This window comes from Cardiocondyla obscurior, linkage group LG15, assembly GCF_019399895.1.
Source record: "Cardiocondyla obscurior isolate alpha-2009 linkage group LG15, Cobs3.1, whole genome shotgun sequence".
NCBI classification, from domain to species: Eukaryota; Metazoa; Arthropoda; class Insecta; order Hymenoptera; family Formicidae; genus Cardiocondyla; species Cardiocondyla obscurior.
In genome coordinates, this window is record NC_091878.1 from 4,169,962 (window position 1) to 4,192,461 (window position 22,500).

At 34.4% G+C, this 22,500-nt stretch overlaps 3 protein-coding genes and 1 long non-coding RNA gene across 11 annotated transcripts; 2 read left to right on the forward strand and 2 right to left on the reverse strand.

Annotated features, from left to right (window-relative positions):
• Positions 1 to 69: 69 nt before the first annotated feature.
• On the reverse strand, positions 70 to 8,100 carry Oscillin (glucosamine-6-phosphate isomerase Oscillin). Of its 7 annotated transcripts, XM_070666930.1 has the most exons (16): positions 7,899 to 8,100; positions 7,649 to 7,806; positions 6,903 to 7,397; positions 6,556 to 6,796; positions 5,593 to 5,764; positions 5,258 to 5,416; positions 4,174 to 4,231; positions 3,691 to 4,092; positions 3,203 to 3,618; positions 2,491 to 2,779; positions 2,319 to 2,397; positions 1,660 to 1,804; positions 1,225 to 1,509; positions 805 to 1,163; positions 606 to 687; positions 70 to 390 (listed from the first exon to the last, which is right to left on the reverse strand). In XM_070666930.1, exons 12-15 carry the CDS (start codon positions 1,781 to 1,783, stop codon positions 610 to 612), a joined length of 846 nt encoding a protein of 281 aa, XP_070523031.1. In that variant the 5' UTR covers positions 1,784 to 1,804; positions 2,319 to 2,397; positions 2,491 to 2,779; positions 3,203 to 3,618; positions 3,691 to 4,092; positions 4,174 to 4,231; positions 5,258 to 5,416; positions 5,593 to 5,764; positions 6,556 to 6,796; positions 6,903 to 7,397; positions 7,649 to 7,806; positions 7,899 to 8,100; the 3' UTR covers positions 70 to 390; positions 606 to 609. The 7 variants fall into 7 exon arrangements, with proteins under 7 accessions (XP_070523031.1, XP_070523029.1, XP_070523028.1 ...); XM_070666928.1 differs by lacking the exons at positions 7,649 to 7,806; positions 7,899 to 8,100 and having other exon boundaries at positions 6,903 to 7,134; positions 7,275 to 7,397; XM_070666927.1 differs by lacking the exons at positions 7,649 to 7,806; positions 7,899 to 8,100 and having other exon boundaries at positions 3,727 to 4,092.
• LOC139108523 (guanylate cyclase 32E) lies at positions 8,078 to 15,995 on the forward strand. 2 transcript variants are annotated; one of them, XM_070666910.1, is made up of 22 exons: positions 8,078 to 8,269; positions 8,817 to 9,014; positions 9,201 to 9,323; positions 9,417 to 9,615; positions 10,131 to 10,208; positions 10,322 to 10,566; positions 10,776 to 10,921; positions 11,511 to 11,649; positions 11,791 to 11,881; positions 12,051 to 12,259; positions 12,357 to 12,569; positions 12,684 to 12,788; positions 12,921 to 12,992; positions 13,181 to 13,346; positions 13,422 to 13,629; positions 13,713 to 13,847; positions 13,930 to 14,042; positions 14,113 to 14,264; positions 14,365 to 14,463; positions 14,586 to 14,730; positions 14,797 to 14,895; positions 15,011 to 15,995. In XM_070666910.1, the coding sequence occupies exons 1-22, from the start codon at positions 8,078 to 8,080 to the stop codon at positions 15,802 to 15,804; spliced, it is 3,921 nt and encodes a 1,306-aa protein (XP_070523011.1). In that variant the 3' UTR covers positions 15,805 to 15,995. The 2 variants fall into 2 exon arrangements, with proteins under 2 accessions (XP_070523011.1, XP_070523010.1); XM_070666909.1 differs by having other exon boundaries at positions 13,181 to 13,629.
• A 467-nt stretch (positions 15,996 to 16,462) lies between these two features.
• On the reverse strand, positions 16,463 to 17,763 carry LOC139108533 (uncharacterized). Its single transcript, XR_011546679.1, has 3 exons — positions 17,193 to 17,763; positions 16,818 to 17,076; positions 16,463 to 16,699 (listed from the first exon to the last, which is right to left on the reverse strand). It is a non-coding gene; the product is annotated as an uncharacterized lncRNA (long non-coding RNA).
• Positions 17,764 to 17,850: 87 nt separating this feature from the next.
• Positions 17,851 to 22,491, forward strand: Rtel1 (Regulator of telomere elongation helicase 1). Its single transcript, XM_070666918.1, has 12 exons — positions 17,851 to 18,295; positions 18,471 to 18,894; positions 18,986 to 19,241; positions 19,305 to 19,562; positions 19,635 to 19,945; positions 20,014 to 20,220; positions 20,295 to 20,457; positions 20,535 to 20,792; positions 20,876 to 21,115; positions 21,181 to 21,639; positions 21,715 to 21,859; positions 21,960 to 22,491. The coding sequence occupies exons 1-12, from the start codon at positions 18,163 to 18,165 to the stop codon at positions 22,031 to 22,033; spliced, it is 2,928 nt and encodes a 975-aa protein (XP_070523019.1). The 5' UTR covers positions 17,851 to 18,162; the 3' UTR covers positions 22,034 to 22,491.
• The last annotated feature ends 9 nt before the right edge of the window (positions 22,492 to 22,500 follow it).

The window sequence follows — 22,500 nt, forward strand, 5'->3', positions numbered from 1 at the left end:
AAAATTTTTTTATTAGAATGAAAGATTAATTAATCTCTGATGACAATCACTAAAAACGTTTCTGTGATATCATAGTACAAAGAATAAATTTATTTCTGAAATAACAGAGAATGATATAAAAATATATTATTCTGGCACTCGCATGGCAGTCGTGTATAAGATAGTTACGTAATTAAAATTTTTGTACGTAAAATACGATTAAATTAAAAACGTAAAATACATATTGCATTATGTAATATCCGATCACTTTAATGATAATTTTCGTTCATGTATTAAAGTCGTTTGTACCTTTCTTATAAATTTGTTACGTTCTTTTTTTGCAAATTATTGGCAATTTTATTTTGGCCGGATTTCTTGATCGATTAATTTGCTATGAATATCCCATAGATTCTGCAAATAAAATATAATAAATTATAAATATTATTATCTAAAAATATAATTATTTTTGTAGTAAATGAAAATGAGTAAATACAGAATATTTAATTTTTTTTTTTTTTTTTGCGAAAAAATGCATGTTTTTTTACAGAAAGGAAAATGGATATGTATTACTCGAATAATTTAGAGAAGTTTGACTTTTTTTTAATATAAAAATCAAAGATAACTACCGCTTTAATTGTTTTGCATTATGCGACGAGGGATTGCATTTCCATCTTCCTCAATCAATTTGCGATGTACGTCACTGAGTGCCTAAATAGCATACAAATGAAATACGAAATGCAACTTAATTACTGAAACTTAACACATACTTCTACTTTACGATAAAACAAAGTGCCACGCGTGTAATGAAGTATATTAAAGTATTACCTTGAAATATTTAACCGTTTTTACGCGTAATTCCAGAGTGGCGTCTTCATCACAAATTATGAGTGTGCGAGGATGTTGTTGAAACGCGGATACTGTCCACATGTGGTTAACACCTTCTTCTATGGCCTTGTAAAGTGCAAAAGCTTTGTGAGATCCCGTTATAAGGATCATCACTTCCTTAGCGTCCATTACAGTACCGACGCCTACAGTCAATGCTTGTTTCGGCACTTTGTTAATATCATTTTCGAAAAATCTTGCATTGGCCTCCAAAGTGTCTTGGGCAAGAGTTTTCACTCTTGTACGAGAAGCTAACGACGAACCAGGTTCGTTAAAAGCTATATGTCCGTCTGGCCCAATACCTATAATTTTAGGAATTATTTATTACGTCTAAAAATCTTTTGTATATATAATAAAATTTACCTCCGATAAATAATTCTACTCCACCAGCCTCTTTGATCATTTTTTCAAAATTATCGCACTCTTTTTCGAGATCCGTTGCATTTCCATCAAGTATGTGCACATTTTCTGGATCAATATCTATATGTTTGAAGAAATTGTTGTACATATAATAGTGGTAAGATTCAGGATGATCTCTTGGTAAGTCAACATACTCGTCCATATTAAATGTCTTAACGTACTTGAAGGAAATTTTGCCTTGCTGATAATATTGTATAAGCTTTTTATACATTCCTAATGGTGTCCCTCCTAAGTAAAAAAAAAAATTTTTTTCTAATATAAAAAAACATAATTATTAACCATAAATAAATTTAATAATTAATTATTGCCTTTTTAATTAAAATATAAAGTTTGGTATTAAACTACATGGTATATTCTTTTATCTATAATATTATGTACCTGTAGGGAGACCAAGAATGAAATATTTGTTCTCATTGGGATTAAAGTCGTTGATTTTCTTCAGAACATACTTTGCAGACCACTCTGCCACGTCGTCTACGTTCTCGCAAATTATCAGACGCATAATAAATATATTAATTGCACACTGCAACATGAATAAATACACAGTTAGATATATCATGCTAAAATTCCGATTTAATTTTATTCTATAACTATTAAGATAAATAGTTCATAACTTGTATTAATAAACAGAAAAAAATTTTTTACTTAAAAAATACTGTAAGATATTTAATGCACCTTATAAGAACAAGCTCTTATCTACAGCAAGAGTTATTTGTGCATTCATATCTTTAAGATAAACTTACAAGTCAAGGCTTTATTTCATACCTATAAACAAATTAAAATAATTGCATGTGTACTATAGGTTTATAAAATAGTATGCTCATACAAATTAAATATATTAATCTATACATTTAATATAAATTTGTCTTTACATTTACTTTCTACATTTTCTTTCCAAAATTAATCAGAAACCAATCTCCAATAAAAACTGCAAGTAATACTTTTGAATGGTCTAATTAAAATTGCGAAAGAACTATATAGATTCAAAATTCTTATCAATAGATATTTACGTTATTTCGTAAGCATTTGCTTATCACCTTTCGACCTGATTGAGTCCCCTTTTCTCTCTTGTTCTTCGGAATAGGCGATCAGAGGTTGTTGACCGTGTGTGAATTACTGAAGCAAACAAAAAAAAAAAAAAGACAGGTCTATTATTCAACTCGTGTAGTGACAAAGGACGATCGCTCTTCGATACTGGAAAAAACGAACCTGCTGGGTGAATCGTTGGACAAGTGAACCACCCACCGATCGGTCACCGGATCAGATGGTTAACCTGAACCACCGCGTCTTGCTCAATCTTCTTTCGAGAATGTGGCGGCCCGCCTGATCTCCTTCTCGGTCAGCTCATCGCCTCACGCGAGTCCTTATCACAGCTGTTGCAGATAAGAGCACAATTCGGGTCTTTCGTAGCGTCGCGCCGCAAATCCGCAATTTTTTCATTTACGCCTCTGCCTTATCGCTCGTGAAAGTCGTGAGCGCGAGGTGCGAAAGTACTGAACTATTGACACGGAATAATCCGCTGGGTGCAGTAGTGGATCACTTTATCGACTTAATCACGAATTCAAGCAAAATTTAAATGTCTCTGATTATTTCATTTTTAATTTGTAATTTTACAATTTCGTATCATCGGCAATTAGCTATTTCCGTCGAGTCGCTTTTATTTGTCGTCAAATAAAAGGTTTAATTGAAATTTAACTAATTAAGCGTAAGATCGAAGATCATAATTAAGCGTACGCGCAAAACTCACACGCGATATTCGTCAGAAAGAAGCTCGATTTCTCAAAATTAATATGTGACCTAAATATTAATATACAAGAAACTTGTTCCCACGGCGAACACAAACTTATCAAATAATAAAAAAGATAAATAATTTTCTTGTTTTTTTTCTTTTTTTTTTAAGAATAAAAATAGATGATATTACCTGTGGTTATCGAGCATCCGCTTCGTGCTCTTCTTCCTCGGAAAAATGTCAATCTCAAGAGACCCTCAAATTCGTGAAGCGACGTAGCCCTCCGATTTGTCCCTCTCTATATTTGTCGTTCTCCAAAGCAAGTCACGTGCGAATTCCGCGAGTTCTTACGAACTTGCGTAACGCTTAATCGCCCGGCGTTACGGGAAAAAGAGGCTTACACGATCACAACGTTGCACGTCGATTCATCGATGCGAAGAATGTATCGCGATTCGTTCTTTCAGTCTCAATTTTCTTTTAGTCGCTTTGGTACGAAATGTAGCGTGACAAATGGCCTGCACTTTGGCAATTTTGCATGCCTTCTTCACGTTGGTTTTACATTTTCCGCGATACTCGCCGTCGCCTGGAAAAGGTTTCTTATCTGAAAACTATCAATACGATGCTGTGTTTTAAAATTCACACACTTTGTGAAAACTGAAATACATACTAAAATATCATACTTATCGTTCTTTTATTCTCTCTTATATAACTCTTACTTTATCTAAGAGATCCAAGAGATCATTGAGATAAATCACTCCAGCTGTCTCCATGATGCTGTCACCATGGTTCACTATCTTCGTCCTATCATTCCGTTCATGTGTGAACACGCTCTTTCGCAACAAAAGAGGTGCCGCACGTTACAAGCTAAAATGGAGCAAAATAATCCCGCGGGCCATCCTTCCTAGGCCACTATGGAAGGCGCTCATGCGCCTCAACAGCGATTTCGGAAGTGTGTGAATGGGAGACGACGAAACGGCGACGGCGACGATGGTCGATGTGCGAAGCGTGAAGGAAAGAGGACGAACCGAGAGGACTCAGTCTCACCGCGCGCGTCTACGACCGCTGTCGATCGTTCCTGGTGGCTGTAACAAAACGTTAAAACTCGATTAAACTTCTAGGAGAAATTTATCACTTTGTTTTTCTATAGAACTATTATTATCTACCTTCGTTCTGAATTTCAAAATCGATATTAATTACAACCAGCCAGTCTGTTAATCGTACCTGGAATTTAAAAAATATAAAAAATTAAAAAACGAAGTTGGAACGTAAGGAACGTAAATGTTAAATGCAAATGATAAAAAAATTCAGTTGATGTGGATTTTACAATCGTTTCGATTACTTGGGCATTTATAAAGACTTCAAAGATAGTAAAACGAAAGACGTGCATAAACAACGAGGCGCGAATTTCGAAATAAAGCCGATTCCTTTCTGTATACTCATAAAATTTGATCGCAAAAGGATACGACGAAAGACAGGTAAGTAATCTGCAGAAAAAAATTAATTATAGAGTACTGAATAAACCCTTTCATTTGTGCAGTGATAATATTTGTCTTAATTCTTTCGTTTTTTTTATTTTTTTTATTTTCACGTTAGATTATCAATTAAAATTTTTAATTTTTTCGTCGAATGTATCTGATTGTGAGAACAAATCAATCACCCCGATGGTAAACGAAGTGAAACGCGCCCGTTCACGTTTACCTAATCCACTTTCCGGAAAAGCTGGGAATACACTTTACGATCCGCCCAGAAACATTAAAATAGTTCAAAGATCTAGAGGCGTGAGGGCTCGATGTCGCGCGAGAACGAGAGAGAGACAATTGGTCCGGTAAGTGCCAAGATGCCGAAAACGATATCGAGGATCGCGCGAGATTAAACAATACAGAGTTCGAAAGTTTCGTAAATGATTTTTGAAAGGTAGTAATTACGTAAGTTCAACATATTAATTTCTAGTTCAACTATCAACTAAGTAAATTATTTGTTTCATAAAATAAAACACTTGTTTCATGCTCTTGCGACAAATCACGCATTATCGAAGTTATTCCCGCGGCGATCAGCCTCGATATCATTAACAATGGCGTTAATTTATCGTTTAGTCGGTAGATCAGCGACGTGCGATTAGAAAATCTGAATGCCAAGTTAAGATCGAAAGCTCAAACCACGAGGAACGTACGCGACGTTGACGCAACGTACAGAGGCGTGCCTAAAATCCTCTATGTAACATTCTATGTGACACAGATTCGAGATCACCTTTCTCGAAAGCCGATATGAGTCAGCGTACTGTCGTTGTCTGACAACCATCATTCGTTTCCTATAACAATCAGCATTATGCGATCATCTGGTATTGTCTCTGAGAACTTTTCCCTCCGTCTGCCGAAGTTCCATTGATTAACTCGTTTTTCAGTCTAGCTGCAAATATACCACAAGAATTAGACAAGGCGTACAAAAACAATACGTTTGTATTGATATGCAATTCTTATGTTATGGCCTTCGCAAATTTCTCAATATTTGTACGTGAAGGAGTGACTTTATTCTCTTGCGTAAGACGTAATCGAGTGGCCATCGAGTTTGATGGCTGTACTTACGAAAAGTCTTCTACCGCCAAAGGAAAATGTATATCTGCGGATTTCATTTCGGCAAATTCTCTCCCACGATTTAGAGTTCGACAAAATACAACGACGAGGCACCTGAAGGAAAACAAATGTTTCACTTTCCTCAGCAAGATCTGCACGATTCCTTCTAGTAACGCGATAAGATCTGAAACAGACAAGTAGCGTAAGTTTCTCTTTGCGTCCTGCATATCTTCCCACAAGGGCCATAAATTTTTATCGTTTGAAGGCGTACTAAGTGCGTTGCATGCCGAGGCATCCTTCAAATGTAAATCAACGTCGTAACGTAAAGTCTAACATCGCATAATTCACGTTCCCTTTTATACGCTTTTCTTTTCTATGTGCACATGTTTTTCCACTTCGCAAATAATAGCTTGCAATTTATTTTGGTGGCATTACGTGAATTTATATTTATGAATTTATATTAACGTGAAGTTATATTTATCAGAAACGCGATACGTTTACTATGTGATAAGCTCAAGAATAGGAAGAATGTTATTTGCAATTCTATAGTTGTAATCGCGGGAAATTTATTTAGGTCAGGCGGAAATGACCGATTTGAATATCGCACTTGTTACAAGTACTTATTACGAATTTGCGCTTACGTTAACGAACATAATTAGTTCTCTCAAATTTCGATGATTCTAAAATATGTATATGCTATTAATATTATCTGTATACTAATATAATTATACATTTTTACAAAAAAATTTAAAATAAAGATTTTAAGATTAAAGCAAATAATTAATGTTGCAAATAGCATGTTCAAGTTTTTGGCTTTTTATAATAAATTCTTAATTTAATTTAATTTTCAATCACATGTTAGCAAATTTTAATAGTTTGTTGTGAAGATTTGCTTATCGGTTTAAAATTTCATTTCTTACTGGCCAATAAAAAGTTGAAAATCTCAATGTCTTATCCGCCGTCTTCTTTACACACCTTTTGGTCATTTAATCGTCCCTTTCTGCTTTAATGAGCGGTTCATTAGCTGTGTGCAAGGCGGCTTTAAATTGCCGGCATAGCGTGCAGATCACTTGTGGATCCATAAAGATTAATTCCGCTTGATGCGCTGTCAAATCAAAGAGATAAATGACATCGACGATTGTAATGAATGCACCTTTTGCAGCTTTTAATATAAATTTGTTAACGATTTTGACATACTTTTCAGATTTCTCTTCCACTGAAAAAAAAACACAAAAAAAGTAGCGTCATATAAACTAATCACGATCATTTTCATTGTATATTTATTCAGAAATTCGTGTTTTGTTATAATTATTAATACTTACATACTTAAACATTCACAGTTCAATCTTCTTTTTCTTTTTCCCATCTTTCGCTTCTTCTCAGGCCTTTCAGAATATAATGTATGTCATGCGGGATAAAAGAGGGGAAAAAAAAAAAACGCTCGCAGGCCAGATTAGTCAACCGTAATTAGCGTCACGAGTTTTGCTGACGGGCTCGCTGTCAAAATGTTCCCGCAGGGGACGCCCAGACGCAATTGCTAACGGATCATGAGCTCTTGGTTCCGCAATAAAATGTAAAACAGAGCCGAAGTTATTTCACCATTTGATCACCCACCGGGCAATTTTCTCTGTCTCGTCGATGTGGCCTAGAGTGCATTCGTGACTTAATGTGTAAATTTTTTCGAGAACACTTACAAGCCTTCACGACCGGCAATAAACTTTGGATTACTTAATTTATTACAGCTTTTCATCGTCGTTTAAAAAATGCGATTGTACGCTAAAGATTAAACGATAAAACGATGATTGAACAATTAAACGCTGCAAAAATACAAAAGTATATATTAAACTTATAAAAATAATCCTTTGCAATCTTTATCTCTGGAACAAAACAAAAATTATGTTTTTTCTATAATTAATGTTTTTTCTATATAAAAAAAAATTTACCTCTGTTTGATTCAGTTTATATATATAAAAATAATAACTAAAGTTGCTAAGGAAAAAAGTTTGCATTCTCACAATCAGATAAAAGCATAGCGAAAATATCGGCAAAAACGAAGTTAAGTACATACACCATGGGAGATTGATGGGCTTTACTGGATTCCTGTGGAGCTTACTAGTTTCATCCATTACCCATACTATGCACACCCACCTGCAAACTTACATCAGTCTCCCTTTGACGAAATCTCGTCGACAAAAAAAAAACAAACAATGTTTCTATATAGTTATCCTGCAAACAAAATTGAAAGGAGCAATATTACATTCATAATTTTATAAATTAAATAACAAATTAAAACCGAATGTATGTAATTTTAAAATTACCTTACTTTAAGACAACCTACATATCACTGTTCATAACAAATTATTTTACTCTGTAAGATTATCCCAACATAAAAATCAAATTCTTTCGCAATTTAATTATCGCATTAGTTTAAAACAAAGTAGAAATTATATGATATTATTACATATGTTGTCGTACATTATTACCAAAACAGCTGAGTATGCTATTGGCGAATACGGAAAGGTTATGTCTACTCATGACGGTGATCCATGTTCTGGTTGGTGATAAGTACGTTTGCGCAGAAATCTTTACTCTGGGTTATATCACCGGTTCTAAACGACGATCGGGAGATTTTGAATATCAACGGCCTGGCTATCGGATATCTGGCGCTATCACTCTTGCTGTGGAGGAGGCGAGTAATCTTCCCTTTTGTCCTGTCTTAACTCAATTATAATTATCGCAGAAGCAAATAACCAAGTTCAACATTTTTAATAATAGCATAAACATACGATTACTTGTCTTAATTAAACGTCATGTTTTCACATAAAATTGGAACGACTTGACGTTGCGAAATAGCATCGCCAGGTATATTGTTATCAAAGGCTTTCGCCTGACTGACTTTATGACGAAAGTAAAAAAAGGAGGTTTGACAGCGCCCAAACGACAAGTTATCATTATTGAATTCAGTTATCTCGATGCGTGAAGATTAATTAGTCGAAAGGAAAAGTAAACTGCTGACGCAACAAACGCGAAGAGTATTTTGCAAGGTCCAATAGGTTAAATTTGAAAAACCTTTTGAAATTTAGAAGAAAGGATCCTGAAAAATGATTTGTGCAGAATTTCACTACTAGAAGAATTATAAAAAAAAATATTGCAACAGAATTTAATAAGAATTAGATTAAGTTAGATACTTCCTAAAAATTTGTAATTTAATTGTTACAATTTTATTTGGTACACAGGTGAATGCTGGTGAACTTGGTAAAAGAGGGCACAAGCTTGATTTTCTTGTTGCCGAAACTTTTGGTGAGGAGGAAACCAGTATTATCATGACCGCGGATTTATGGAAAAGAAACGTTAGTGCATACATAGGTCCACAAGAGACTTGCATTCATGAAGGCAGAATGGCAGCTGCATTCAACATTCCAATGATATCATATGTTTGTAACATAAATTATCATTAATAAAATATTAACATAATGCATTTGGACATGATTAGTTCGTATTTTATTTGCTAGTTATGTGTAAAAGAAAAAAAGTTAGAGAAAAGTGTAACAATTAATTCAGGTTTTATTTTTCATGCACTTGGCCGAAAAAATTAATGCTTTTACTGTTGTATTTTCTAGTTTTGCACACATAACGAAACTTCGAATAAAAAGGAATTCCCGACGTTTGCGAGAACACGACCACCCGACACGCAAATCTCAAAGTCTGTTGTCTCAGTGTTACTAGCATTTAACTGGACCAAAGTGAGTACTTGTAGTACATTTAAAACAATATATTTTTTATGTGAAACTAGACATCGGACAGATTTGTATATTTTTACAAATGTTTAATTTTAGGTAACATTTATGCATATAAATTCAACAATATTCGAGTTTAACAAAATGTCCACGGTTGCGACAACGATTCTGGCGTCTTTCGAAGCGGCTGGAATTATTGTAAATCACCGTCGTTCGTGGAACGAGCCTTACTATGGTGCAACACATATGAAAAATCCTTTCTATGAACATGTTAGAGAAACGTACCAAGATACGCGAAGTGAGTAAAAAAAGTATTTATTTTTAAAAAATTCCTTGCGTATTATTGCTATTTTTTTAAATAAAATTGTGGCTAGCTTATTTTACAATTTTTGACAATTTATTTTGAAAGACATAGATTTTTAATATAAGTTTCTTTTTATGCTTTTGTTTTTTCTTGGGAAGATTTAATTCCATTGACAATGCGCGTATTTTTTCCCTCAATTTGCATACGTTCGATTCAAAATAAATTACCCGCATTTCGATACCTTTACATCGCAGTGGGAAATGAAACCTGCACAGGAAATAACCCGTATATTACAGGAACAAGTGTCCCGGACTTATGAATAAGAACTACACGTTAGTCGTCTCATTAGTCATGCATCTATTTAAACGTATTAAGAGACCAAGTTCTAAAAATAGACACCTGAACGTGATTGGTTTTAGAAATCACGATTCGACAAAGTGAACACGACTGACAGACGAAAGAAGGGTTTCAACAGGACTTTTAATGCAAATGACGTACATATGTTTCAGTTTATGTGATACTCGGACATTATTACGAGCACATCGGTCTGTTAATGGCTCTGAACGAGATGAATCTCTTGGATAAAGGTATAATTTTTGTTTTGTAAAATTTTATGTAGCTCAATCAAGGAATAATTATTAGTTGTATCGTTTATATTTATTTTGCTCAATTGAGATAATTTATCTATTTTACGTTGCAGGCGAATATTGGGTTGTCGGCGTTGACATTGAGGAGTATGATCAGCAGCATCCCGACAAATATCTTCGCGGATTATTAGAAAAGGAGACAAACGTGTCCATCGTGAACGCGTACCGCAGTTATTTCAGTATCGTTGCGTCTGCCCCGATTAATCTAATGAATTTTACGAGACTGGTTAACGAATATCGCCAAAAACCACCATTTAATTTTACGAATCCATTGGCGAAAGTCGGAGGAATTGTTCGGGTGACTAAATTAACTACTATAGTTAATTTAAAGATCGAAATTTTAATTAAAATAAATTTAATTAATATGATTACTAGAAAATCTTTTAATTTCAATTATATGAGTTAATTATAAGTTAAAATGTAATTAAATTGGAAGACTCGATTGGCTTTTCTATCGCGATTGCTTTTACTTCCAAAGCGTAATCGTTATTTCATGTTACAAGGCAGATTGTCCCGGAGACAGCGTATCTATACGACGCGGTGCACCTTTATGAGAGATTGCTGCTACGTGCCCTCGATGAAAATCGAAATCCTCGTAACGGCCGAGAGATGATGTCGGCATTGCACAATATTTATTATCGGAGCGCAATGGGGTACGTATGTGCGAAAACATGAAATAAAATCGCGAGCATAATCGTTTGTCGTGCACCGTGACGTTTTACGATGCAAATCAAGCGCCTTTTAAGGGGAATGTCATCTGGTAGCTTCTCAAAAAAAGCCGATCAGAAAAGATAGAAAGAGAAACGCATGCATATGTTCGCGTGACATATTTTTGGCGAGATAATTACGGTTTGCATGTTGTAACGGGGTCGTCGAAGTCGGAAGTTAAACGATTCATCATTCGCGATCGCTGCGCTAAGATTTGTGATTCAGTAATTAAGGCGGAACGATTGTACGTACATTCTCTTTGACAAGCAGAAGGAATAAAGATTCATCCGGTTAAAAACAAATGTTCGCCTTGTGAAGATAATCTAAAGACAGTCGTTTCGAGAAACAGTTTAATCGTTTAAGTTTACGAAACTTCGTTTGCATTAGTACTTTGAAGTTACATTTTGAATGCTTTGTGCAATGAATTTAATGCAATACACTGTATAATGATATATTTTATAATTAATGAAATCAAATTGTTACTAAAATAAGAATCGCGGAATTTATATATTATGTGAATAAACAATTCTGTAGGTACATGGTGTACATGGACGAAAATGGCGATGCTGAGGGTAATTACACATTAATTGCGTTGGATTATCAACCTACTAAGGGCTACGGACTCTACCCGATTGGGTATTTCAGTGGAAAAAACCAAAGAACGAATTTACCAGTAAGAACACTATCGTTTTTTCTATATACATTATTATTACTTTCTTTTATTTTTATATTATTTTGACGATCAAATAATTATACTCTAAGTTAACAGCATTTTAAATAATCTTGTTACTAAATTTCCTATAACAATTATTAGAAGCTTCAGTTAATTAAGAAAATATCGTGGATCGGAGATGGACCGCCGATTGCCGAGCCTTATTGCGGATATAGTGGTGAAAAGTGTAATTGTGAGTAATAATCATAAAACTTAGAAATTTATTCGATTATTAATTAAGCTATGCGTCAACCATATAACTATTAATATATGTATATTATTTTTTTTATAAATAAAAATACTATACTTGTATTTTTTAAATAATGTGCTGAATAATAATATTAAGTAATATCTAATTACAGTTCATACTGGTGAAATTGTGGGCGGCATTGCTGGTACATTACTGCTCATTATCGCAGCTGTTGTTTTGATACTTTATAGAAATTGGAAATATGAGCAAGAATTAGACAGTTTGTTGTGGAAAATCAATTACAAAGATATCCAAATCAAAGAACAGAAGAATGAATCGACGAGAGTTAGCAAAACGCCTGCTGAGTGCAATTCTAATAAGGTGTTCTCTATTATATTACTACTGCTGTATAAAATCATATTAATATGAAACAAATGTTTTATTACAAATAATCTTTTAATTAATTTCTTTTTTGTAGTTTTCGTCTTTTATTTTTTCTCTGCCGTCGTCAACAATGGAACCTATAGTACGAACTAGTCAAGTGTCGCTGAGTTCTAATCCGGACTCGGATTTCCGATATTCTACAATTTACACGCAAATCGGAGTGTACAAAGGACGAATTTTTGCCGTTAAAAAAGTCAGAAAAAAATCGATTGAGATTACACGAGAAATGAAAAAAGAATTAAAAATGGTGACGTTAGCAGAATTGATCATTTTTACTTAATTTATTATTGTTGTATAACATGTCATTATTACTCATCTACAGTAAAACCTTGTTTGTTATTAATATGATATATTTTTTCAGATGCGTGATTTAAGGCACGATAACCTAAATTCGTTTATCGGTGCATGTACGGATCCTCCAAACATATGTGTTATCGTCGAATATTGTGCACGTGGTAGTCTGAAGGTTAATAACTTTTAAACTTAAAGCAATTAGCGTTATTCATCATATATAAATATCAATTACTGTAATCTTCGAATACTGATATTATGTTAATTTCTAATTTTCAATAATATATTTGAAATGTTTCTTTTTCAGGATATATTAGAGAATGAAGATATAAAACTTGATAATATGTTCATGGCGTCTCTCGTCGGAGATATCATTAGGGTAAGTGTCAGAAAATTGTATATTTTATATTAATTACAATATTCTCAAAGTTTCTTTCATTAAAGTAAAGCACATTTTATATTTTTTTTTAAATTCTATTGCGCGGTATCATATATATTGTTCGATGAAATGTTAATTGTATAATTACATTTTCGAGAAACCTACTGAATTTTTTACTGCTTTTTTAGGGTATGATTTATCTTCACGAGTCAGTCATGAAATACCATGGATCTCTTAGCACATCAAACTGTCTCGTAGATTCGCGATGGGTCGTAAAACTAGCAGATTTCGGCCTTCATGAATTTAAGAGAGATGCGGAGTGCGATCCTTCAGAGGTTGTCAAAAAATATCACGGTAAGTTAGAAATAATAACGATTTTTACAATTGTTAACTCGTTCTTTTTCTACAATTTTTTAATTTCTGTACAAGGATTACTATACAAAGCGCCTGAATTATTGCGCTCTGTTCGTCTCGGGGAGCCAACTGCTCGTGACTTTCAAAGAGCAGACGTATACTCCTTCGGCATTGTACTATACGAACTTCAAGGACGACATGGACCTTTCGGTATTACAGAATTGTCAGAGGCCGAAATATTAAAAAAAGTGATTGCAAGAGACTCTGGAATATCGCCATTTAGGTAAATTTCTTAACTGTGAGACATGTAGTGCAATTTACATTAAAAAATTTTTAATCCCTTATTTTCTCTTTGCAAAATAATAGACCACCACTCGATCAGTTAGAAAACACGTTTGATTTTATTCGTGACTGTTTGCTGGAGTGCTGGACGGAAAGTCCAGAATTACGGCCGGATTTTAAAATGATAAGAAATAAATTACGACCACTGCAAAAGGGCATGTGAGTTTCTTGCAATATCGTCAAAAATTTTGATTAAATTCTATTTTTCGTTAAATCGTTATTATTTACGTTTTTATTATAGGAAAGCAAATATCTTTGACAATATGATGGCGATGATGGAAAAATATGCGAATAATCTTGAAGCGCTTGTCGATGAGCGAACAAACCAGTTAATCGAAGAGAAAAAGAAAACAGGTCGGTTAATCGGTCAAAATAAAAATTAATGAATTACAATAATTATAATTATTCACTTTCTTTCTTTTAGATGCGTTGCTATATGAAATGCTACCGCGTTATGTAGCCGAGCAATTGAAAAAGGGAAATAAAATAGAGGCCGAAAGTTTCGATTGCGTCACCATTTATTTTAGCGACATAGTTGGCTTCACGTCTATGTCCGCGGAAAGCACGCCGTTGGAAGTGAGAGTTTTTATATAATAAACGCGTTATAAATTGTCTCAACGCGATTTATCGTATCCCGTATAACTATATTCGCGTATATAATGCAGCTTTGTTCCAGGTGGTCAATTTTTTAAACGATCTCTATACGTGCTTTGACTCGACGATAGAAAATTATGATGTTTATAAAGTGGAGACCATTGGAGACGCCTACATGGTTGTATGTATTGTGAAATCAAAATTGTTTGAAAAATTATTTAAATATTTAAATTGCCGTAAAAAAACTATCAAATAATTTTTTTTTCTTTTATTCTTATTTATTACAACCTAATTTTGTCTTAGGTGAGCGGTCTGCCGATCAGAAACGGTATTCAGCATGCCGGTGAAGTAGCAAGTATGTCACTGTGCATTCTAGACGCTATTAAACAATTTACTATTCGTCACAGGCCATTTGACAAGCTACAACTCCGAATAGGAATACATTCAGGTATTTTTTGAAATGGAATAAAATATTTTTATAAAATAAAATAAGCATTGACGACTTTTCTGGTAGGTCCAGTTTGCGCCGGCATTGTTGGTTTGAAAATGCCAAGGTATTGTTTATTTGGCGACACCGTGAATACTGCCTCTCGAATGGAATCAACGGGTTTACGTGAGTATCAATTAAAATTATTTTTGAATGTGTATGTAGATATCAAAGTAATCATTTAATAAAAACACGTTATCACGTCTCTTAACATAAAACTAATTTTCTTGCATTTTTCTAGCGCTAAAAATTCACTGTAGCAGCGAGACGAAGCAATTGTTGGACCATCTAAAAGGATTCAACCTTGTCGAGCGCGGAATGGTTTCTATGAAGGGCAAGGGCGAGCGTCTAACGTACTGGCTAATTGGAGAGGATCCAATTTTACATAGGAAACGAAGTAAAGAAAGAGCGAGCAAGCGAAGCAACGATAACAAGAAAATCAGTATGCCAGATCCTTTGGCTCCTCGAAGTTCTCTAAAGAATAAATCCCTCGTCAGATCGAGCGCGAGTGCATTTATGAGATGTTCTAGCGAGTCTCCGAAACGCCTGCGATTTGCTAGTTCAGATCAGCTTGACCAAAAATGTTCTACAGTGAGTCAATTGGAATCGATAGTTGACAACAATCCATGCAAGACGAAAGTTTCATGCATTCTGCGATCGTCTTGTATGGAGAGTTGGCGGTCTTCCAGTAACTCATGCCCATGTGTCGAAAAGCTTTACGATCAGGAAACTCAGCCAGAACTAATGGAACACGAATCGCCATTAGATACCAAGAAAGTGCCATTACTTCGCACGAATTTACTTTTTGGGAACGACTCTTGTCTTATGCGACCTGGAGCTAAAAGTTTCCGCTTTGGTACACCCGGAATACTTCAGATTACTTGCTGCAAATCAGCGCCCACCAGCCCTAAACATAGCACGGCAATGCTAAACGCCCAGAAAAGATCGGCACAGTCGAGCGAAGAAATCGACGGGTGGAGCACGATGATGCCGTTAATTTATTATCCAAGTGATCGCTTGAACTCGAAAATTTAAATGATATTGAACGCAGTAGTGAAATTTATAAGAATTAATTTATAGATCGTTTATATATAGGTTAATTTATATACGCACGTATTATATTAAATAAATATACATATGTATAGAAATATTTATGTGGTTAACTTGATCAAGATTTTGCAAAATATAAATCTACCGAATTTCGATTCACCATTTACTAATCGTAACTTTATTCCAATTTCTATGTTCTTTTAAAGGAATTTCTTATTTGCAATACACGAAGTACTAAAGCGCACTGTATACTGATTAATTGAGCAATGGTTTTCTTATATTTTACTAGAACAAACCATGCGTACGCTTCGAATGCGCTATTTTTCGAAAAGTCCCAATTCGTGCGCGTTATTATAATTGGGGATATTATATAATTTTTATATTTCTATATGATGATTACAATTGCGAGACTATAATCTATGGTCGATGGAGTGTCGCCAGTTCAAGAGATGCAATTATAAATTATGAAAGAAAAATGATACATCTTACCAATCTGCATACAGCGGAGTTGAAGAATTCTGCCGGTGACTGTAACATAAAGAAAAATATTAATGTAGACATGCTAGTTGGTTTATAAGTTTAACAAAAAAAAAGTAAAAGTATTTTTTTTTAATTTAATTTAAAAAATGTATATTTACCTAAGAGTTGCTCCGCCGATGCAGGATGCCCCCCGGGCCTGCTCCTCCTCTCAGATGGGACGTGACGAGCCATCCTTCCGCGCACAGGAAACTCACGAACGCGCCCGTGACTTTACATTCGCGATAATTATTGATGACTTGCGCGCGATATTTTTCGGCACTGCTGTAAAGAGAAAATCCTGAAAACAAGTTACTGACTTACCCAATCTGCATACAGCGGAGTTGTGGAATTCTGCCGGTGGCTGTAACATAAAGAGGAAAAAATTAATGTAGACGTGCCAGAAAATTAATAAGATAAATAAAAAAAAAGGTAGAAATTTTTTTTTTAATAAAGATTTAATTTTAAAAATTTATGCTTACCTATAAGTTGCTCCGCCGATGCATGATGCCTCCTGGTGGGCCTGCTCATCCTCTCAGATGGGACGTGACGAGCCATCCTTCCGCGGCACTGGAAACTCGCGTACGCACTTCCGTAAAAAAAAATATACGTAAGAAAACGTCCGCATACTTTTCGGCACTCCCGGAACGCCCGACGAACCGGCTGCGGTTCGTGTATTTATTAATATCGGCGAGCGGCACTTTTTTTTTTTCACTGCACTACAGCGGAGGTCCTCTTGATCTGTAACAGAAAATATAAAAAATTATGTTGCAGATATTAAATTAATTAAATAAAAAAAATTTAAAAACGTTTTCAAAAATCTGAAGACTTAATTCGGAACAAAAATTGATAATTACCCTGGGGTTGCTCCGCTGGTGCAGGATACCCTTCCTGGGCCTCCTCCTCCTCTCAGATGGGATGAATCAAGTCGTCCTTTCGCGCACTGGATACTCGCGGGATTGTCTATCTTTTGAGCCTCCGGTTGACTCTCGTCGGCGGAACAAACGACACCGAAAACGTCCTCTAAGCGGCGAATGAGACGAGTCGCGATATAAAGTGTTCCCCGCACACTGTACACTAGCGGGATAGTCCACGACACTCCCGAACCGTCTCAAATCCTTGAATTCGACACGAGAAACGGGCTACGACGCACGGATGCCTCGGCATTTTCGTGTCGAACTCGACCGCGTGCTCGCCGTGACCTCTAGTAATACGCAGTTGTTGTCGAGTTATTCTCTCGCGCACTGGACATTCGTGAGATAGTCCACGACACTCCCGACCGTCTCAAATCCTCGAGTTCGACACGAGAAACGGGCTACGACGCACGGATGCCTCGACATTTTCGTTTCGAACTCGAACCGCGTGCTCGCCGTGTCCTCTAGTAGTACGCAGTAGCACGAGTCACATAATCTGTTACCAACTCGCGATCGATGGAGCGCTCTGATTGGTCGACGCCTAGTTTTTCCTAGCGCGCATCGAACAATCACAGCGTTTCACTAGATACAGGTACACGATGATAAACCGTGAGAGAACACACGCAGATACCTCGACGTCTTCGTCTCGAAACCGATTTTATTTTACTTCAAATTTTTAATTATTCAATTATAGAATGGTCGATTCGATAATCGGCACGTCATACTACTTGTACGACGTGTTGATGGGAATATATTTAGTAGTGTATATTAGTTTTATACCCACAGGTTGACAGGTATTGAACTTAGGTAAAATTTCTCATTCTGGCGGGAACTATTGCGGAAAGTCTAGAAGTAACTTGGAGTGACGCAGAGTTTTGTTCGTGGTCTACGTTTTTCATATGAAATTTTCGAGATGCCTGATATCACGATTAACGATATCATTGTCAGCTTTCCCTTTAAGCCATATCCTGTGCAGGAAGAGTACATGAAAAAAGTGATAGAGTGTCTGCAAAATGGTCAACACGGTGTTTTAGAATCGCCTACAGGTACACTTGTGCACGATTGACAAAGAAAAGAAAAAATAAAAACAGACATTTGAGAAAAATTAAATTATTTTAAAAAATTTAGAAACTTTTAAACTGATACATTTTATTTAGTTGCTATTTAATAAAATTCATGTTATTAATTGTGCGAATATGTAATTAAATAAATATTTTACAGGTACTGGAAAGACTTTGAGCCTTTTATGTTCTTCTTTAAGTTGGCTGTTAATGAAGAAAGCTCAATTACAAGCACAAGTGATAGCAGGTGCAATAGAAAAGAAAGATTTTGGTGGACAATTTTTTAAACATTTGACCAGTGGACTTGAAAAGGCAGCAGGAGCACCAGACAATGTTCAAAGTTTTGGCTGGGCTATGCCCAAAATTATTTATGCATCTCGAACTCATTCTCAATTGTCTCAGGCAATGCATGAACTGAAAAGAACATCATACAAACATGTGTCTACTGCTGTATTAGGATCTCGAGATCAGCTATGCATTCATCCAGAGGTTTCTAAAGAAACTAGTGCTTTTAATAAGATACATATGTGTCATTCTAAAGTAAAATCTAGAACTTGTTTTTATTTTAATAATGTGGAAGCTAGGTAAAAATAATATTTTTTTTTATTTGAAGCAAAAGAAACAAGTAGTGTATGTATATTATATCAATTTTAACGTTTTTTCTTTTTTTTTTAGGAAAGATGATCCTGTCTTTAAACAAGAGGTGCTAGACATAGAGGACTTAGTTAAAGTTGGACAAAAGCACAAATGTTGCCCATACTTTTTGGCAAAGGAATTAAAACAGAATGCAGACATTGTATTCATGCCTTACAATTATTTGTTAGATCCTAAAACACGAAAATCCCAAGGTATAGATTTACAAAATACCATAGTTTTGTTAGATGAAGCTCATAACGTTGAAAAAGTTTGTGAGGAAGCTGCATCATTACAGGTATAAAAATTAGTTCTTTTTAAATTAATCTTTTACATATTATAATTAAATTTTGTTTTGTAGATAAGCAGTACAGATGTTGCAATGTGTATAGATGAAGTAACTGCAGTAATGAAAGATGTGGCTAAGGAATCGGATCAGCAAAATGACTTTTTATCGGAAGTTAATGTTCAGAAAGATTTTACAGCAGAAGATCTGTGTATTTTGAAAGCAATGTTTTTGGAATTGGAAAAAGCAATTGACTCTATTGAAATAAAAAATCGTAATGAGGGAGACACTTACCCTGGTGGTTTTATTTTTGAACTACTTGAGAAAATTGAAGTAGGATATTTTTAAACTCAAATTTATTATAATAATATAGATATTTGTAACTATTGTAATTTTTTGTCACAGCTAACACATGGTAAAGAGCACATTGTGATAGAGAAACTAGATAAGATTATTCTATATCTGACAACTACCAGCACTTCACCATTTGCAAGAAAAGGAAATGCGCTGCAAAAGTTTAGTGATTTACTTAAGACTGCTTTCAACAGCGGTGCTTCTATCGTACGTCACAAGGAAAAAGTGAAACGTTGCTACAAAGTTCACATACAAATGGAAGAGCAAAAAAAAAATTACAAAAATGATGTCTGGGAAAGCAAAAAGACAATTAAAACAGATGGAAAACTTATTAGTTATTGGTGTTTCAGTCCTGGTTTTGGGTATAATTTGCTTAACGAAGAATTATATTGTATTATTTTATGTAAATATTATATTAGACATTTTACAGAATGGAGCAGATGGTAGAACAAGGAATACGTTCGGTAGTGCTAACAAGCGGCACTTTATCTCCATTAAAACCATTTATATCGGAACTTGGTATACCAATCGCGGTTCAGTTGGAAAATCCGCATATAGTAACGAAAGAGCAAGTATGTGTTGGCGTTCTTAGCCAAGGACCAGATAATCATCCGCTTAATTCTTCTTACAATACAAGGTAAATATTACTGAATATTGACGATGAAATAAAATAATACTTGAAATGAGTTTTTCTATTATATATGTTTATAGAAATGATCCGAAGTATATTGCGTCTCTTGGAAGAACAGTGTACAACTTTAGCTGCATTGTTCCCCATGGGTTGTTAATATTTTTTCCTTCGTATCCAATAATGAGAAAATGCAGGGATGAATGGCAAAATATGGGTTTATGGACACAGATTACCGAGCGCAAGGTAAGAAATATTTAATATATTTATCGCGAAGTAATATATTTTATTATGTATATATCAATTTATTTACTGGATAATAGCCAATTTATGTAGAGCCCAATTCTAAAGATGGATTTGTTAACGTAATGAATGAGTATTATCAAAAAATTAAAGACCCATCTTGTAAAGGAGCTGTTTTTATGGCTGTGTGCAGAGGAAAAGTTAGCGAAGGTTTAGATTTTGCTAATGCAAACGGTAGGGCTGTATTAATTATTGGCCTACCATTTCCACCTTTGAAAGATCCGCGAGTTATGCTAAAGCAAAAATATTTAGAGGAGATAAGAACTACAGAAAAACAAGTATGAATTTTTTGTTACTAAAAATAATAACAGTATAATAGTTATACCTAATTAATGAAATAAATAATGAACTTAATATTCAGAGTTTAACTGGACAAGAATGGTATCAACTTGAAGCATCTCGAGCTGTTAATCAAGCTATTGGTAGAATAATAAGACACAAAAACGATTATGGTGCTGTGGTGTTATGTGATTGTAGATTTGAAAACCCAAATTTTAAAAAACAGTTATCTGCTTGGCTTAGACCATATGTAAAAAAGTTTACAAATTTTGGGATGATTACGAAAGAGTTGCGAGAGTTTTTCAAGAACGCGGAAAGTACAGTAAGTTTTTATTTTAATAATTATTAAAATATAATAAATAAATTTTAAATTATAAATAATTTTAGTTGCCACAACCTAGTATTACTTATGCACAATATGGAAACATTAATGATATATCATTACCTGCTGTGGGTGCTACCTTTGGAACAGCAACATCACGTCCTCTTATGCAAAAAATGCAGAATAATTTTACGACAGAAGCATCAACTAAAGATAGTTTTAATATAAATATGTACCTAGATGAAAGCGCGAATGACAATCAAATGAAACAATTAGTAAAACCACAATGCGTCAATTTTAGTGTTTGTAAATTAAAAAATAATCAAAGTACATGTGATTTAGCAAAGCAATCTGAAGAACCAGTTGCTAAAAAAAGAAAAATTAATATCACAGCGCCTGGAATCGATTCATATTTTTCTGCTCCTTCAACCTCTTCTGCAACAGTTGGAAATAATTTCACGCAAAGTGACAAAGATACAAATAAAGATGACAAAAAAGCATTAGGAAAACAATATTTAAAGGATGTAAGTACAGTAAAAGTTATAATTTATATATATTTGTGTAAAAAATTATATTATTAAAACGAAAATAACTTGCAGGTAAAACGAGCGTTATCAGCAAGTGATTATAAAATATTTGCAATTATGATACAAAGCTATACACAAACTGGTGATTATGACGAATTGTTGAAGACTTTGTTGAGTTTATTTCCACCGACTGGGCAGCTACAACATTTATTTGTTGGTAAGTCTTATGTATTTTCCGTTAATTAAAAAAATAAAACAATAAAAGCAGTATGTTTGACTTAAGAGTTAACATATATTTAAAAATATAATTCTTTTAGGATTTCAAAGTTTTCTGAAGAAACAACATCTTGCTATCTTTGAAAATTATGTGAAGAATTTAAAGCAGTCTTAATACTGTATCAATTTAGAATACTAAAAAGTAATAAATATAATTGTACACCGAGGAGCAGATGTGACGTTTTCTGCGGCGACAGCGGCTAGCGTACGTAACCCTAGGCGATAGAGACAAGGGATGAGAGAACGGGGGGAAAATCAGTCATCGGCAACCGGCCGGCGCGGTACATATATGCGGCACATGTGAAACTCGACGCACGCGACTTTAATGTTACGTTCGCTAGCTGCCGTCGCCGCAGCAAACGCCATATCTACTTTTTAGTGTACATATGTATAATATTATTTTGCTTTATTTAAATTTATATATCAAGTTTTTAATACAGTTAAATAAAAAGCTAAATTTAATAGCCTAATAATAGTCCAATAACTAAATAAAGGAAAAAGTATTTTTTAATTTGTAAGATTAGATTTTTATGCTGAATGTAAAATGATGCAGGCATCAATAAAAAAAATATAAAAAATAAA